Source organism: Lepidothrix coronata, unplaced genomic scaffold (assembly GCF_001604755.1).
Source record: "Lepidothrix coronata isolate B3197 unplaced genomic scaffold, Lepidothrix_coronata-1.0 Scaffold79, whole genome shotgun sequence".
NCBI classification, from domain to species: domain Eukaryota; kingdom Metazoa; phylum Chordata; class Aves; order Passeriformes; family Pipridae; genus Lepidothrix; species Lepidothrix coronata.
Genome location: NW_016690259.1, coordinates 1,330,834 through 1,349,103, shown reverse-complemented (window position 1 = coordinate 1,349,103; position 18,270 = coordinate 1,330,834). Strand labels below are relative to the sequence as shown.

Genomic DNA, 18,270 nt, shown 5'->3' with positions numbered 1-18,270 from the left:
GGGCGCGGCCGCGGGGTTCCCCCGAGCCTCTCGCTCCCCTCCCGGCATCGCCTGTAGTCGGGAGGCGCCGTGCCGGGGCATGAGGGATGCTTTTGTGCGCGGCGGCGGGCGCAGCAGCGGATAGCGGCGGCTGCGGTTGCGGGGCAGGTTGCGGGGCAGGTTGCGGGCGCCGTGCTCACCCGCAGCCCTCCCGGCGAGCGGGGCCGGGCGCGATGCTGAATTAGGCGGCCGGAGCCTTTTCGAGCGCGGGGGGCAGGCGTAGCAGCCCGTAGCGGAGAGCCGGGAGGGGCGGGCAGGCAGCTCCTTCCCCATGGCGAGCAAGCGGAGCATCGAGCTGGAGCACTTCGAGGAGCGGGACAAGCGGCAGCAGCGCTCCGGGCCGCGGCGCGGCGGCTCCGGGTCCGGCGGCGGCGCGGGGCCGAGGGGCAATGGGCTGGTGCCCAGCCCGGCGCACAGCGCACACTGCAGCCTCTACCGGACCCGCACCCTGCAGGCGCTCAGCTCGGAGAAGAAGGCGCGCAAAGCCCGCTTCTACCGCAACGGGGACAGGTACTTCAAGGGCTTGGTGTACGCCATCTCCCCCGACCGCTTCCGCTCCTTCGACGCCCTCCTGGTGGAGCTCACCCGCTCCCTGTCGGACAACGTGAACCTGCCCCAAGGGGTCCGCACCATCTACACCATCGATGGCAGCAAGAAGCTCACCAGCCTGGACGAGCTGGTGGAAGGTGAGGGGGCATGGCAAAGTCCGGCAAGAAGCGGCCGTGGGACATGGTGGTGGGGTGCAGGCGCTCCCTGGGGCCAGCTCTCCTGTCGCTGCCTGGATCAAAGCTGAGATGGTGCCTTGCTGAAAATTGGCAGCCACAGAGCCCTTGTGGGCAAGTGGCATGGGTTGCCCACTGCTTTGAGGGGCAGTAGGCCTCGTTTTCCTAGAGTGGACCATCCGCTTCTCTAGTAACCCCGAGGAGTGCTGTCTGCATGTGCAGGGGTTGACTCCAGTGGTAATTAAGCAGCAGGTGCCCTTTTCATCTGCAAGAACTGTAGTAAAGTTCTTGGCTACCTTCCATTTGTAACAGAGGGACGTCCTGTAATTTAAGTCTCTAAGTGTCATTGTTGACTCAGTGGCGTAAGCTTTCAGAGAGAAAGCCCCGGTGCTGTGAAAAAGGTGTTTACAACCTACCACATATGAAAACTAACAGGTGTAAAGTCCTATTTTCAAATGAGATCAGAGTCCGTGGTAATAAGAGGGAATTACCTACCTTGTCTGACTTTCCAAAAGCATGTTATAGAATCTGATGAATTTGAGAATTGTTCCTAAGTAGCTTTTGATAATGGGACTTAGCTGCTAAGGTTATGTAGACCTTGTAAATCTGATCAGAGCAGCACTTGACTGTCTCAAAATGGGGCCAGAAGTACTGTTTTCAGAATGAAGCATAAGCCCCTTGTTTGTAAGGAATGATAATTCTTGGAATGAGGAGCAGAATTCCCCGATGTTTTCACATGCTGTCTTAAAATACAGTTTAAGCTCAGCGTTACATGCTTTTCAAATGCATTGGTTATGTTGTGCACGCTGTGAGGTTCACAATCAGTTTGCACTTGATGGTTGTCCTCAGGTATTTAATACATCAGCCACTACGGTCTTTGACCCAGTGACTCTGTATGCCAGGTGTAGCTGATTTGCATTAATAAAGAAGTAAGATTTGTAGACCTTCTAATGCATCCTGCTTATTGGGCTTTCAACTGTGTGTCCTTTAAGCTTTGATTTGGAAACTTCCCTTTTCAAAGCAATGCTGAATCACACCTGGAGAATTTGATGGGAAGGGGAACCTGAAGACCTTTTTATGATCCACCAGCAAAGGCACTGGCGAGTCTGGGAGTTAGGGACCAGCCACTTCACAACATGGAAAAGAAAGGGAGAGCTTACAGCATTTGCTTCATCAACTGGGTCTCCCTCAAAAAGGATACACATGAAAGTGCATTTCATAATAGTAACAGTGCCTGAGGGCTTTCCCCATTATCTGGTCTACCATTAGGCTGTTCCACAGTGAAAACGGAGGAAATGTGAAGTGATTGCGGAGTGAAATGCTGACCCTGTGATGATAAAAGAAATTAAATAATTTTTTTTTTCATGATTTGGTGGTTAATTTAGACATACCTAACAAAAAATATGAGGTGCTGAAGTGGTGATGGTAATGAAAGGAAATGAAATTGAAATCAGATAAACTAGTGACAAAACTTGGGGTGACTTTTGAAATGTTGCAGTGGAAATGATACCAAGCTTTTTATGACAAAATTGCTTGCTGGTCAACAGTATAAATACAACACTAAGTTAATACTGAAAGCAAAACTTACTTGTTTTCTCTTCAAATGTTTATTGAAAGCATAACCTTTGTCATGTCTCTTCACTGGAAGAATAAAGCAAAATAAATGTCACAATCAAAATGCCACTTCCATGCTTTCTCAATGAAATAAAAGTGGGAAAAAGAGTCCCAATTATATAGCCATCTATCCATGACCAGTAGAACTTTCAGGAATCTTAAGAAAATCCTATAGCCTCGTAATTGGATTAGTATGTTCTCCCACTAGCTTGCTAAAAATTTCACCTGTGTAAGTCAAATGACCACACAGAGAAAGGAAAGTATATACTCAAAGGAAAGCAAACAAATAGTGATTCCATCGTTCCTTGAAGTTATCTGAGTTCTTTGCCAACTGTTTTGTTCTTGAGATTCTGGAAGAGATTTGGTTTATTTTTATTTTCTTTATTTCTTATAGTTACAGCACAGCGGGCTTGAATTTCTGCTCTAGAATAAATACTTAAACATAGGGGTTATCCTAAAGCTTGAACTGCAGTAGCACCAGAAGTAGTTTTGAATGGTGTTTTGCTGTATTGCTTTTTAGTTTTTCCAGAAAGGGAAATAAAATTGAAGTGCTGTACTGTGTGCCAGCTACAGGCTGAACACCAGAGGGAACACAGCTGTGTGATGCAATACCTTGCTGACTGGTCAGTTGGCACATTATCAGTGTTGTTGAACTGGGACATGGAGTCTCAGCAGTTCAAGTTCAGTAGTGGCAGATCTATGAAGTTAGCAGAGGGTGAGCACTCAGCAGTCCTTGCCAAACCAACAAGATCTGCATTAAACCTCCCTCAGCTTGAACATGTGGGTGTAGCTCTTGGATATTGGCATGCCCCAGTGAAGGCAAGCTCTTTAAGGCTTATTTGCCATTTATCAGGTTAGTATCTGTCAGGGATATAAAAGCTGGCAAGATCAAATTCTGTATCATAATAATCCAAACTAGCTGAATTGAGTCACTGTTGAATGTTTTTTGGAGATTGGCTAGATTTGGCAATCTGTTTTGCTGGTTATCAATTTAAGACAAAAATAGCTAATGCATAGACATACTGAGGATATGAAATATTACTGTTATGGGATTATTCAGTTAAAAATTGGACCAGATCATGTTTATTAGTCAAAAATAGAAGCTCCATTTTAAGTATATTGCTTTTCTTAACTGGCTGTGACAATCAAAAAAGTGTGCTCTGCTGGACCAGCCTTAGGCAAATATAATTTATATTCCCAGCCCCTGTAGATTAAGAAACATTATGACCTGTGAGTTTGACAGTTTTCACTGATCTTGGAAAGGGAGGAGGGAAGAATTTCATTATCTGCTCGAGCACACAGATCCAAAGAGAGAATGGGGGTTGGGACTACTAGGACTTTCTTATGGTTTTCTTTCTTTCAGCTTTACTCTCAGATGTTATATTACTGTTTATTTTAGAACAGGAGATTGCATGTGTAATTTTAGATTTGCCCTTCAGTAGCAAAAATGGAATAGTAGATGGATTATTATTTTTTGTCAAAGTTAATTATTTGTCTATATCTTTCTGTTTTCCTTTCAAATGCAAGCTTCCTAAAGCATGATACAATGGTAATAGAACGGTGTAGGTTTTTAGTCCTTGGCAATGTGTTTTACGTGGATGTCAGTCATGTTCTGTCTCACTATTCTTTGTTTTCATTGTCTTGTTAGTGGGAGACGGGGAATCTTGGTTGTAAAGGACTGCTACAAAGTTGGGCATTATTGTTGGATTTTGGTAGAGGAAACCAAGTGTAGATTCTATTCCTGGCAAGAAAAGTTATATTGATTTTGCATGTGATAGGGAATCTTTCATGTTCCCTTAGGTAGGAAACATTGCTAAAAGTCTTTGTTCTTTCTATGACAATGCTTAATTAATACAGTCCTTTATAAAATGTCAGTAGTGTTGCCTGCACAGTTGTGCACACAATCAACAGGCGTCTGTCTGTAGGGAAATCTTTGGGCAGGAGGTGGGAAGGATCTGAGCAGGGCAGTCCTTATGCATGGCTAGGACATGTAGTACAGGGCAATATCTGATTTATAGAAATGAGCTCTGCCTCACTAATACAGAGTAAGAGAATGTTTTTGGAACGAGATATTGAACAATCCAAGTTTTTACTGCCTTAGATCATTGTTGTTGTTACTGCATATTAGATTTTAATCCTGCATAAGTAGCTGTGATTCTAGCCAATGTGCACTGTTATATTAGGTCAAGAATATATTTTCTCTTGTCAGGGCAAGCAGATGGTAACACCAAGAAGGGAGTTTTTACTTTTGCTTCTTTCAGAAGGTGTTATTACCTTCCTGTGCTAAAGCCAGAAGCTGTAATACTTGAAAAAAGAGGCAAATGTAGCAGTTTGAACAAAGAAGGGTAAAAACGGAGGATAAAACAAGGATTAAGAAAAGATTAAAAACATATGCTTCCAAATCTATGTTCAAATTGCTGTAGTTACCCAGTTCTGGAGCAACAGGGTGTGGATGTGAAATACAGATGAAATTGTTGGTTAACTTCCCATCCGCAAAATAAAATAATTCCACCACTGTGCATCTCCTAGTTTCAGGGGTGGGGGAAATGTAACTTCCCAGAAAAGAGTTGTTTACTTACTGTGGAGGAAGCACATGCTATTAGGTGGGTTTGATACCAGGTGGCATTGACTGTCTTTTGAAAGCTTTTACCCTGCCTGAGCAGGGGGTTGAACCTCCAGAGGTTCTTTTCAGCCTCAGCTGTTCTGTGATTCTGTGAAAGCCTGTGGGAAGCTGTCATCTGAACTTCTTGTCTAAATAAAGTCAAAAGAGAAGTAGTAGCAGTTAGTCATCTGCTAAAATCCTGGGTTGTCATCCCAGGTTTTAAAAAGTGCATGGGGAACTTCAGATGCTGTAGATGAGGAAAGATCGTGATTTATACAGGGTTATTGGAGGTGATGTGAAAGTGTATTGTAAGAAACTGATGAGGAGGGAAGTTGCTCAAATGAAGGAAGGAAAGAGAAATAAGCTAATCCTTCATAAAAGGGGTTGTTTTATTTTTAGATCAGTCATTTTATACGTGCCATAAATATACTGTTCTGGAATTCTGCTTGGCTTTGTGTTACAGAACACAAAAAGGGTACTCTGCTGTGTCTCCTAAAGTTAGAAAGTGGATGAATTTTTAAGTAAGCAAAATAGTATTTAGGCTAATGGTTAGTCAGACTGACCAAGGTAGTCTTGTTTTCTCTTTTATCCACTCTCTGTGTTTATCATCTGTATTTTCCTGTTGTGAGGGAATGGCACATGTTATGTTTAGATTGTTAACTCTCTGAAACTGGACAGTGTACTTAAACCATATACACAGCACACACAGGTCTTGCTTCATGGATAGTGTATCTGGTTATTAATGTAGCACAGATAAATTATTTAGAGGCAGGTAGTGTTTCCTTGTTAATAGGCAATGTTCCATGTCTTCTAGTTGATTTTCTAATGTTAATAAGACTTAGAGAATCAGAAGTAGACTTATTCCATTTGTTGATTATTTTGTGACCCAAAATATCAGCAGATGTTACCTCATTTAAGTGAGCATATGCCCTATTTGAGGAATTTTTGGTGGTAGGAGGATTTCTTCATGGAAGAATTGGCACTTTTAAATTGCTCGGGTACTCTCATGAAGCATCGGATGGATGGCACATACACTCTGAAATTATAATGTGAATTTATAAGGAGATTTTCTTCTGCCAAAACTACTCTGTAGCCTGGTTAAGCTTTCTGCTGTAGAATAGTTTGGCTGGGCTCAAGAGCCCCACATGTAACCTACGTCTGTAATTCTTGCATTTTTTTTTTCCCTGCATGTAAATAAAAAGAAGAAAGCATAGCCTAATAAATCTTTCTACTTCATTAGCCTATAGTTTGTTTCTTTACCTGTAAATCTCAATGTAATATTAGTAACTAAGTTTGTGATCTGGCCTAAAACTTAGGGAGCTGATTCATGTCAATGCTAATGTTGTAAGCTAAAGACATGGTATTTATTTTCAGTAATGTAACTGATGTGACTATGTGCTAGTTAAAGCTAGTACGCAAATTTCAAAATTATAAGTGGAAAGTGGGCCTTCAAACCATAAAATTGACCATATTGAAGTCAGCAACGTAAATATTTGAAGTATTTATTTATGCTTCTTTTTGGAGTTGTGTCAACTTTCTAGGACTGGTAGATTTACAGCTGAAAAAAAAAAACAACCCTACAGCCTGATCAAAATGCCACTGAAGTCTCAGAAAAGATCTTCTTCGTATTTGGGATGATATGTATTTAGGTTAAACACATGAAAAATCTCATTGAGGGTGGTCAGTCAAACAGTCAAACTTATTTATGTGATTTTTAACTGTAAAGGTGTCTGTTACTTTGTTAACAATATTTGATATCAATTTGCTTGGTTCAAACACCCTCCCCCCAAAAGAAGTACCACGTGTTATATTTTACAAATACTGGTTTCCTGGAAGATTGTGCAGATTATCAGAAGTGTGTATTCATTAATGAATTAATGCCAGCCAGATTTAAAATCAGGTCATACATTAAAGCTGTGAGGAAATATTGTTTATAATATTGCATTTTCAGGTTTTTACCTACAAAATATAATGTAAAAGAGAGATAATACTCTTACAAATGACTTACTGTTTCTTCCAAACAAACACACATAAATGCATTTTGTACTTTGGAGGATGACTAAAATAATTTAAACAATAGGACAAGGTTCAAAAATTAATGCCTGCTTACTGAGGGATGGTGTTTTCCCAGGCATTTTAAATACACCATTCTGTAAGAAAGTTTCCTGTCATTAACTTTATATGTGTGATTTAAGTTATCCCTGCCATTTTTTTTTTCTTCTGTTGAATAATCAGTTGTAGGCCCCTGTTAAACCAAAAAAATCGGTGTTTAACTCATTCCTAGAAAACCATTTTTTTATCTAGAGAGAAGCAGTTGACTTCCTAATCATATTCCATTTCTTTATTCTTTTGGTATTTCGCAAGGTTTTCAGTAGAATGTAGAAACTGTGGGTGAAGTCCTGGCTGTGGTGAAATCATTAGAAGTTTAAGTAGTAAAAACTTCATCCTTTGTCTTTTAAGTCATGAACCAAGCAGTGAATGTGTTTTCTCACTTACGGTCCTTGCTCTAGTCCTACCATATGTGCCTGCCTTGCACATGTAGTAGTAAAATCTGTTTTCCATGTAAAACCTGTGTCACTAAGTTTATTTATATGACTGGTGTATGAAAGCAGGCGTGGAATTTAAAACACTTACTAAACAATCTGTAATATATTACAGATCTCAAGTAATTAGGCATTCCCATGTCTGCCAATTGTAGGAAATCTAACAATCCATTTTGCCAGATTTTTCTCTTTTTTTAAGCTAAAATAGTTTATGCTTCAACTTAAGGGTTGGCTAAATGCAATTGAAACAAATAATTTGATATTCATTCTTTTAGGGTATTACATTGTTTTAAGTTGAAAGGAATTCCTAGGTTTTGTTTACAAGAAAAAAGGAAATCATGGCCTCTGCTTAAAGGAAAAGAAATAGCAAGAAAAAAATTGCAGATTTTTTTCTGCTTTGCATCATATTGAGATAATCAAGAAGTTATTTTATTCGTACATCAAACAAGTGAACTAGTAGAAGTCAAAGAGTTTTACACTATTTTAAAGATCCTTTTGGATTAATATTGACCAAAAATTTTGTAACAGTGTTGTAGTACAGCTGTGACAGATAATAGATCACATTCCATGATAGTAAAAAGATGCTCCTTTTATGATTATGAGTCCATAAAAAACAAAGCCAGCATAGCATATTGAAACTCCTCTGTGGTAAATCCTCTAGCAAAGGGACCTTTGGTTCTCTACCCATACTTCTTTATTTAAAACAATTAATTTATTTCAAGTTTGAGAGCCTGTTTCTGAATAGCTTTAATTCTGATTTTCTTTCTTACTTTGTTAATTTAAACTTCAGCCCTGAAGTTTAACTTTGAATTACCTTGTGTGCATTTGTGGGGGTTTTTTATGGTTTGGTTTTGGTTTTTTTTCAATGGCCTTGGAATTGCATTGTTTATGGGTTGGAAAGGATAATTCTGAACATGCTCAATGGTAGTCAGTTTTGAGGTACTTTGTAGAGTTTATTTAAAACTCTTTTGCACACAGCTGGACAGGCTGTACTGAAGAGGTTACTCTGAAGTAAAAGATGACTTCATGTGCTGAAACTAATGTAAAGTCTTTAGGATGTTATGGGCACTCAACATGTTTAGAGATGTATTCGCAGGTATAGGATGCTGTCAAGTTTATTTATGTATAAATTATTACCAGAGTATGATTGAATATTACCAAAGTCTTATGCAGATCAATAAACTTCAAAGCAAGTGCTCAGGGACTTTATGTGGTTGAAAGTCTGATATTATGCACCCAGAGTAATGATTAAATTACTTTCTGTTCATTTAAATAATAATTGGCATTCTTAACAAACATACAAACACAAACCCAAATCACTCGCTAGGTGCATCCATAAAAAGTTTAGTGTGTAATCATGGGAAAAAAAAGTCCTAAGACTTTGTGCTGGTTTTGACTGGGATAGAGTTAATTTTTTTTTGTAGTAGCTAATATGGGCTGTGTTTTGAATTTGTGCTGGAAACAGTGTTGATAACACAGGGATGTTTTTGTTATTGCTGAGCAGTGCTTACACAGAGCCAAGGCCTTTTCTGCTTCTCACACCATCCCACCAGTGGGTAGGCTCAGGGGAAATGAATTTGGGAGGGGACACAACTGGGACAACTGACCCAAGGGATATTCCAGACCATATGACTTCATGCTCAGCATATAAATCTGGGGGAAGAAGAAAGAAGAGGAGTAATATTCAGAGTTACAGTGTTTGTCTTCCCAAGTCACTGTTATGCATGATGGAGCCCAGCTTTCCTGGAGATGGCTGCACACTTGCCTGCCTATGGGAGGTGGTGAATGAACTCCTTGTTTTATTGGCTTGCAGGCATGGCTTTTGCTTTACCTATTAAACTGTCTCTATTTCAACCTCTGAGTTTTGTTTTACCCTTCTCTTTTTTGTCCCACTGAGAGGAGCGGGCAAGCAGCTGTGATGCTTAGTTGCCATCTGGGGTTAAACCCTGCCAGGGTTCTATGTCATACAGTAAAGTAGTTGTAGAGGGGAGAATAACACAATGACCAGCAGGTATAATTAGAAAGTCTGTTGGCATGAATTAGAACTACCAGCTTCTTTGAGGTGCTTCTTATTTGGTAGCATTGTGTTTAGAGAAAGACAACTTCATGGCTTATTAGAAACTGTTCCAAAAACAAGTGTAGCCTTTTGAATCTAGAGGATGCAGAGGGAGAAACCTTTGCTTTCTGTTGCAGCTGAGCTGCTGTAACAGAACTTGAATATCTCATGCTATTTTGCAGTAACAGGATAGATGAGTGAAACAGCTGTCAAAAGAGAACTGTGAATATCTTTAGTATGATAGGATAACTTAGTTTGGAAGGGACTTTCTGAAGTCATCTCGTCCAATGTCTTGCTCAGAGCAGGTCTGGTAAAATGAGATTGCTTGGAGATTTGTTACAACCTAGCATGCAGCTCAGGGGCAGCATAGGCTTCTAAACCACCACAGTCTTTACAAAGCTGTGTGAAGCTTGGGGTTTTTTTTCCCCCTACTTGTAAATTAGTGCTAGTTTGCATGCAGCATGCAGCTCCTATTCAAGGAGTTTATGGGCTGAAAACATCTCCTCTCTTTTGGCTAATTTTTTGGGGAAAGAGGAGTCTGGTTTTACCCCTATTGGTTTCTGTTTTGTGCACCACTTGGTCTACAGATATGAGGAGGAATGATGGGGGTGAGTGAAGAGGAAGAATAAAGGCAAGGCAGTGGCATCCACAGAACCTCACACCAAATTTTTTTGTAATGCCTCAGTGGAGTGCAGTCCCAGTGATGTTTCTGGAGGCACAACTGGCTGCCAGACTTTCCCAAACAAAATCATTGTTAACTTGACTTCAGTATAGTCTGTGTTCTTTCAAATACAGCAAGCAGACTTTCAAGAAGGTCTAAATACAAGATAAATTAGAAAGCAGTGTAATTAGTATTGGAAAAGGAATAGGAAGGTCTTTCAGCTCACAGTAATTCTTCAGGGCTTTGAAAGTAGTTTAGCATCTTGCTTTTAGAATAAGATATACAATTTCTAAGACAAATCAGCTCTCCAAACTAGAGTTCAGAAAGTAAAAATACTGTTTAAAAGTTTTCTGGTATGTATCTAAACATGGGTATACGTTCTGTGAGTCATACAATACTGTCCAGTAGATGTATCTTTACTCTTGACTTGTCTTGCTCTGTATGTAAGAGGTGAGTTTGGTTTGTTCCACCAGTGACTTTGAGCATGTAACTTTAATCTTAGAATAGGCTTAGCTTTTTTAAGATATAGGTAGTTCTTCTGCCTGGAGGAGTGGTGTATTCTGTCCGTTTGGAATGCTTAACCTTTCATCCTTCTGGCAAAGCTCTCCCTCTTTGAGAAAGTCTTGGGATGTCATTTGGTGAGATCCTGAGGATGTGGTTTACATAAATAACCCAGACTTAAAGTTGTTCTTTGTCATGGTTTACATCTTGAATACTGCTGTCAGATGTTATGAGTTATGGTAAACAACAAGCAGCAGTTTGAAAACTGCCCTTTTCTTTCCTTTTTTTTTTATTTTTTAAATTATCTTCCAGCCTTGCATTATGTCAAGAAATGGAGAAGAGTAACCAGTTCCTAAGTCTGCATCATGACTGGTGCCACTAATAATTTGATATGAAGGTGTGCATTACAAGTCTGTGATAAGGGGTTTTTTTGTCCTGTGACCTCCCTTTTATGACTTCAGCAATGCAGACTTTGAATTAGATAAGGAATTAAAAATAGGGAAATTTAGATGTCCTATTATACTCCTGTAGGCTCAAAGACTCATTTGTGGCCTCAACAGGTGTTTGTAGGTCTAAAAAATCCTGAAGTGAATACATTTCAACAGTGTATCTTTGGTAGAAAGGCAGTAAGTCCTGGTAGGTTAATGTGTCTTTCAGGGTAAGGATCTTGAGGTGCTTGAATTTTATTCTGTTAAAAGTTGCTGTTTTTAAGATAAACATATATATGTGTGTACATATCTTGAAGTATATGACTGAGGAACATAAAGAGAAGGATCTGCATATTTGCTATAGGAAAATGGTCTTAATGTCACGTATTGTTAACTCAAGTAATTTAAGCACTTGCAAAATTACTCAGAATCCAAAAGAAACGTGAAATATCTTCAATCTCCTTAAAACTACTCTATGAGAGTACTGTTTGGGTGGAAAGCTCTGATAATTTACATTTAAAATGGCCTGTAGTTTAAATACAGGAAAATCACTCCTGAAAAATTTGGGTGGTTTTGTTTGTTTGTTTGTTTTCAGATTGACAAAAAGTAGTTGCAAACCTCCTTAAATTGTGCAAATGTCGTCTTCTTTTCAGGTGAAAGTTATGTATGTGCGTCCAATGAACCATATCGCAAAGTTGATTACACCAAGAACGTCAATCCGAACTGGTGTGTGAACATAAGGACTGGGTCCAGTCGATCCTTGACATCTCTGACATCCACAAAGAGTGAAGTGAAGGAGAGTAAAGATTTCATTAAACCCAAATTAGTGACTGTTATTAGGAGTGGAGTAAAACCACGTAAAGCTGTCAGAATTCTGCTGAATAAGAAGACTGCTCACTCCTTTGAACAGGTCTTGAATGACATCACCGAAGCCATTAAGTTAGACTCGGGTGTAGTCAAGAGACTTTGTACACTGGACGGAAAGCAGGTAGGAGAATAAACTGCTGTGACCATCTAATAGCTGTGAGTTAATCTAAGCTGCTTTGTTTTCATAACTTGAATTCTTGTTACTGTATATGCTTTAACCTGACTCTGAATAAGGACCGTTAGAAAATCATCAACTTAAAAAAATTATGTTAAAATATTAATATATACAACAAAGTTAGAATTGTATATAATGCAAAATAAGCATTCTAAGTAAAAAAAAATATTTTTATGCTAACCCTGTTTTATTGCTAAAAAAAGTGCCTGTTACTTTAGTAACACAATTTATTTGAAACATTTGAAAGGAAACTTTTTAAAATACTTCTATGTTCTCAGAAGCAGAGTCCTGTTTTCAGACTACTACAAAGTGCTGACTGGTAGAAGAAAAATATTGATGCCTCCTTCCATTTCACTTCCATAGATTGCTGCTCAAGTAGCAGTAACTGTCATGATCTAAGGTCAAGAATTTTATCTGAAATTAATAATTCTGGAAGGCTGGTGACATCTCTGCAACTTTCTTTTTTGCATTTAGTTTTACCGCTGCAAAAACATGCTGCCAGGATTAATGATGTGGTAGGTCAGTATTCTGGAGAAATACAGAGGAATGGCCCACAAAATGTTCTGCTGCACCAATTTCAAGTGTCAGGGATACATTTGCTGTTGGTCAGTCAGGTTAATGACTCAACCCTTCATGGAATAGGACTTTGATACTTGACACTTTTATTTGACATTGATGTGGAACTCTGACAGCATTGTGATTTTAGTAATAGAGCAACACAGGCTGCAGAGTAGATCACGTTTGATATTGGGTACCTGGACTATTATCCTGGTGACTAAATATTAGTATCCCTGCTCATTCAATAAGTATTTCTGTACACCTGCATGCCTGTATATTTGCATGAACTATTTGTAGAAGTTTCAGTTGTATTCAGAAATGTAGGAATTTTTATTGTCAAGGTTTTTATAATGGTTGTAATCCTACAGACTGCTTAAAAAGCACTTTTTTGTGGTGCAGGTTGCTAGGAAATGTATTGCAGAACAAGTGCACTTAGATGGCCTCAGTATGAGGTCTGTCTCTGGTTATGTTCTGTGTGCTTGGATACGCTTCTTATAATTAAATACATGAAAAGAATAACTTCTGGATTTTGGTATTAAATGTAGCAAGGCAAATGCATCACTGAGACTGTTGATTTCAGTACTTGGTGGCAGCACTATAATGTGCTCTTTAATTCTTCTAATAGGTTTGATTTTAAATGAGGTTTGTTAACACTACTTCATAAGACAGAATCCTTCCTAGGAACATGGGAAATGTTTTACAGTCATGTTTAATTTAATTCATAATACAATGGTTTTGAGGATATTTATTGTGCAGTAATTAGTCTCTTCTGACCATGAAGTCCTCTGTTACTGTCTTGGATAAGATGCTTTTAATCTTCTCAAACTAGTCAGGAAAGGAAACTCAGTTCACATTCACCTCTTCTTTTACATTGTTAATACGGTAGAAGTTAACTAATCTGCATTGATGTCGAAGATGCAGTAGTGCCTCAGAGAACAATGAAAACAATTAACATTAAATCTCACATACATTGCTTGCATGTTACCATCACTCATGGTAGATAATGGCTGTCTTCAGTCCATGGTGAGGATGACCAATCACTGGTTATGCTCCAAAATAAAATTCCTAATTGCTGCAGTACCTCCTCCTGCCTTTCTCTGGTAAAGGCAATAATCCAGCTTGGACTGCAGACGTAGAAGTGTTCTCAAGCAGGATTGAGAAATCCCTAGTTCTCACTGGGAACAGCCTGTGAATAGCTATTCCTTACAGCTGACTCTCTGTGTAAACATTTTCAGCAGTAGTAGTAGTAGTGAATAAATGTGGAGGCCTCCCTTCCACGTGGAAGAAGGGCCTTTTGCTTTACTGTAGACTTTGGGAAGGAGCCTTTGCTTGCACAACCGTAATGAAATCGTGTTTTGAGTGGTCATGAGATGTAGTGCCCCAGAGAGAAGACTTATGGCTTTAAACACCCTTACAAAAAAGCCTTCTAGTGCATATCTAGGAAGATGGAGAGTTCTGGGGTTTTTTGTTTGTTTGTTTCTTTTTCCCCAAAGTGAAGGGCTGACCTCAGTTTGAGGCAATAGGGCTTTTTTTAAATTTTTTTGTTCATTGCTGGTATATGTAGAGGTTGGTGCACAAGGGCTTTTTGGGGTTTGGCACATAAAGAGTTGCTTTGCTGCCAATTACCAATTGGTGGAAATTTCTGAGCCTATTTTCTCTAATGTAGTAATTGCTTATTCTTCTAAATGTGCTAGGGAGGCAGATCTTTTATGTTTGTTGTAGTGTTGGCACAGCTTGAAAGGCAACCATTAAAAAAAGGCATTTTGTAAATGGTTGTGTTCCTATAAGTGTAGCTCTTGTGTTCTCCTGGGTTTGACTTTTTTCTTCTCCCTGCTCCTTCATGTTTTTATCTCTGTGGAAATACTTTTTTTTTTTTTGGTAGTGAATAGATTTAGGTTGTATTTTCTGTTTAATATGAAATTGGCCCTGAAATTCAGGTGTTTAAAACATGCATGTATAAAATTCATATCCTTTTATTAGGGAATGTGTTGTTCTGTTAACTTATGGGGTGATTTTGTATTCCAGTAGAAGTATTTAACACGTGTAGTAAGAAATGATGGTGAAATCGGTGATCTATGAAGAGGTCTTTCTAAGCAGTACAACAGAAAGGATGTCCTCAAAATAGTTTTTATTTACCCTTCTGACTTCATTAATCTTGACTGTAGCAACATCTTCATGATAATAGTGATACAGAGAATAACATCCGAATTGGATATTTTCCTTGATTATTGTGTGTGAAGACAGACAATTATCTAGCTTTTAATTGTAAGATTTTATAATATTTACAAGGTTTCCTTTTATCTTCAGTTTCAATATGATGTAACTTATATTAGTTACACAGTGCTTTGTAGCCTCAAGTACAGATTTATTTTTTAACTATGTTGATGCAACGCTGACTTTTAACTTTCAAGCTATTGAGGAACCAACTTTTTTTACCTCCCAAGACTTTTTTGAGGGTTTCTGTGTGAGAAAAAATATTTCTATCAAAGTAACTAGGCTTTAACTTTGCAGTGCAGGCTTCTGCTATTCCAGTCTTTGTGCTTTTGACATTGAGGTTTGCCTAATATATTTGCTTGACCAAAGTGTTTTCCTTACTTGGCTGCATTTTTCCTGGAATCTGTCACTATCCTACTGTGAAGCAAGGACAGTGAGACTGAACCTTCTCCAGTTGGGAAGTTAACCATTTGTTCACCCTGAAGAGAACAAAGGGCTTCTTTCTTGCTAAACAAGTATCAAGCTTCAGTCATTGCAAAGTGTGGAGTGGCAACTTAGTGGTAAATTACCTGCACTAGTTGTTTAAAAGCATTTATTATATTGGGGGAGGGAGAGGGGAAATTTCCTGTGAGAAGCTCACAAAAAACCGTGCAGAACTCTGAAGCATGTTATTTGACACGATAGAAAATTAAATTTTCACACTTTTTAGGCTTGCAATGTGTTGCAGTTTGATGGATTAATATCCGTAACAGAATTGAAAAGGTGGATGAGCCACCTTTTCTGTACTCCACTCCCAAAATAGTGAGAATGCACTACAGATTAGCCTTAGTTTGAAGGTCTTTTTTGGTGGGCCATAGGTATGATGGTGGCTGTCTCTGAAATGAAAAGCTCCACAATTTTCTGTTAATGAGGTTTTTTTTTTATAAAGTGCTAACAAAAGTAAATAGGTAACTGAAGAAAATAGATACTACGTGTGGATGTATTTATCAGACTCATCATGCTCTCCTCTCAGCATTTTTTTTTATTTTCCACTTGGAGATTTGAAACTTCTTAGTAGAGAGGATAACTTCTGTACGCTGAATTTTGTATTTGCTTTGCTGTTAACATGCCCATCATAGAGAGGAGAAACCAAAACAAGGGATGAGCAGGAGAGATTTCATTTATTAGTATAACAGATATTCCCCGTATTCTTGATTGAGTTCTTTTGGCACATAGCCTTCAGTCATTCAGACCTGCACATTTCCATTAATACAGTATTTTTGCTGTAGTCTTAATCTCAGTGAGATCTGACTGTTTAGTACCGAGACAAGTTTTAGAACATGCGAATTTTGTTTTTTCTCAGTTTTGCAGTTTTGTATGTGACGTCCTATTGTATGAGATGATTTTTTAAAAATAATTTTATTGCAGTTAAATAAGTTTTTTTAACAAATACTTCCCTTTAGTTCAATTCTCTCCTACCTAAGGAGGAGGTTCCTTAAGAAACCCGGCTCTAGGAGTTAAGTGTACTTTTTTATTTTTATTTAATCTTATGTCATTTAATTGTTCTGTTACATCATTGATATCTCATTGCAGGCTGAGAAACAACTGTAATAGAAACTTGCTTCAGTGTTAGCAGGCATTATTTGTAGTTGAAACCTGCTAAAGCCAAAACAGTTTTTATCTTGCATCTCAGGCTCAAACCTACTGCAGGCACTGCACAAATGCGTTGGAAATCACACAGATTTGAATTTCTGCTACAGGCAATTTTGCAAGAATATAGAAATCTCCAGCTTTTTTTTGCAGTTCTAGTTCTGTTGAAATTTAACATACCATTTTAAGCTGAAATGTTGCATTAATCTGCAAGTATGAAGGAAAGAAATCCTTAAGCCCTTGCATATCTCGCAACTCTTAGAAAGGCTTAAGTATTGTTGAAGAGGAATGTCAGTGACAGCTGGAAAGGGAGTGAATCTCTGCATTGCAGATCCCACAGAAAGTTGGCATTTGTGGGCAAGGAGTCTTTCCTTATTACTGTGTGACAAATAGTGAAACATATTGTGGAAATGAAACCAGAAGTTGTATTTAGATTGTCTTTAAAAAGAGAGACAAAGGGAAGGAAACAATGGTGGCTACTTCCTTGTATCTGAGGTAAGCTTTTGGATATGCTGTCTTTTATCATCAGTCAGCCAGGAAAGCATGGTCCAGAAAATGCACTACTTACTGAATGCACCGTTAGGATACTGTTGTTTTGAGTGTTGATGATTCACTGCCAAAACGGCATTTCATATGAGTAGGGGTCAATGAGTGTGTGTCTATACCAGTCTGTAAATGACTTGGAAGATGGAATGGAGGATATTCTTAATAAATACCAAGAACACACAAAACAGATGAGCTACAGGAAACCTGCACAACAGAAGATTAGAATAGTCTTGACAAGATGCAGAAATAGTGTAGGATAAAGCAGGTTGAGTAATCTTACACTCACTGGTTATTAAAAATGCAGATAGGAAATGTGGTAAAGGATCACAGGTGAAGATGAATTAATGGTGTCATTGGTCATGCATAGGAGAGGAAAGCCAGCATCCATATGGAACTTACAGTCATAGTGCCCACTTTGCTCTGTCCTACTCAATGCAATGGTACCAGCCAGACACAGCTTTATCATGGAAAATTCAGAAATGAATTCAGAAATTCAGTAACTGAAGGTCATCTACTGCTTTGAAAGAGCTGTTAAGCTAGAGATAAAGTAACAAAAATCTGAATGCCTGTTAATATTAAAGTGTGCACATCCCACAGAATTCAAACAGCAGGGTTTACAATTAGGGTAAGTTTTATCCTAGTGCTAGCAAGCCTCTTCTCATGTTTGATATGAAACGTGATTTAAGGGAAGTTGGACTTGTGCTAGAGGATAGAATTATTTCAGAGAACAGCTCCGTTTAGTCAGTGTGGGATACAAATCTTGCAAGTCTTACTGAAAACAAAGGAATTAAAGTGGCTCCAATCTTGAGGAAGTCTGTATGGCAGGAAATGAATTCATCCATGGACGCTGGTACGTGGTATTTTTGTTCAGACTTTCAGTCGGTACGCTCGGAGCTGGAAACCATGGTTATTTATTGCTAGAAGAAAAGAGGAAATAGCATATTCAAGTAGTGGAGATAATTTTGGCCTCTGTTTGTGGACATAGAGATATTCGCATCTGTAGTTATTTATGGAAGGAAATGTTTATCTGAAACTAACCTGAAATTAACCCTGCCCTGTCATAGTTGCAGCAATCTGAAAAATACCCGAAATATGAAAATATAGAAATCTTGTTC

The 18,270-nt window shown here is 38.7% G+C and overlaps 1 protein-coding gene across 6 annotated transcripts in view; it reads left to right on the top strand.

The window, feature by feature from the left end:
- The first annotated feature begins 212 nt into the window (after nucleotides 1-212).
- DCLK2 (doublecortin like kinase 2) overlaps nucleotides 213-18,270 on the top strand; it is an 83,378-nt gene continuing 65,320 nt past the window's right edge. For 5 of the 6 annotated variants that reach the window (XR_001875672.1, XR_001875671.1, XM_017820139.1 and 2 more), the window contains exons 1-2: nucleotides 311-725; nucleotides 11,820-12,154. Coding sequence is in view for 3 of the 6 variants with exons in the window: in XM_017820139.1 (XP_017675628.1) it covers nucleotides 311-725; nucleotides 11,820-12,154 (750 nt within the window). In the remaining 3 variants the exon portion in view is untranslated. Of the gene's footprint in view, nucleotides 726-11,819; nucleotides 12,155-18,270 lie in introns of all 6 variants that reach the window. The other variant, XR_001875673.1, reaches the window with a different exon arrangement.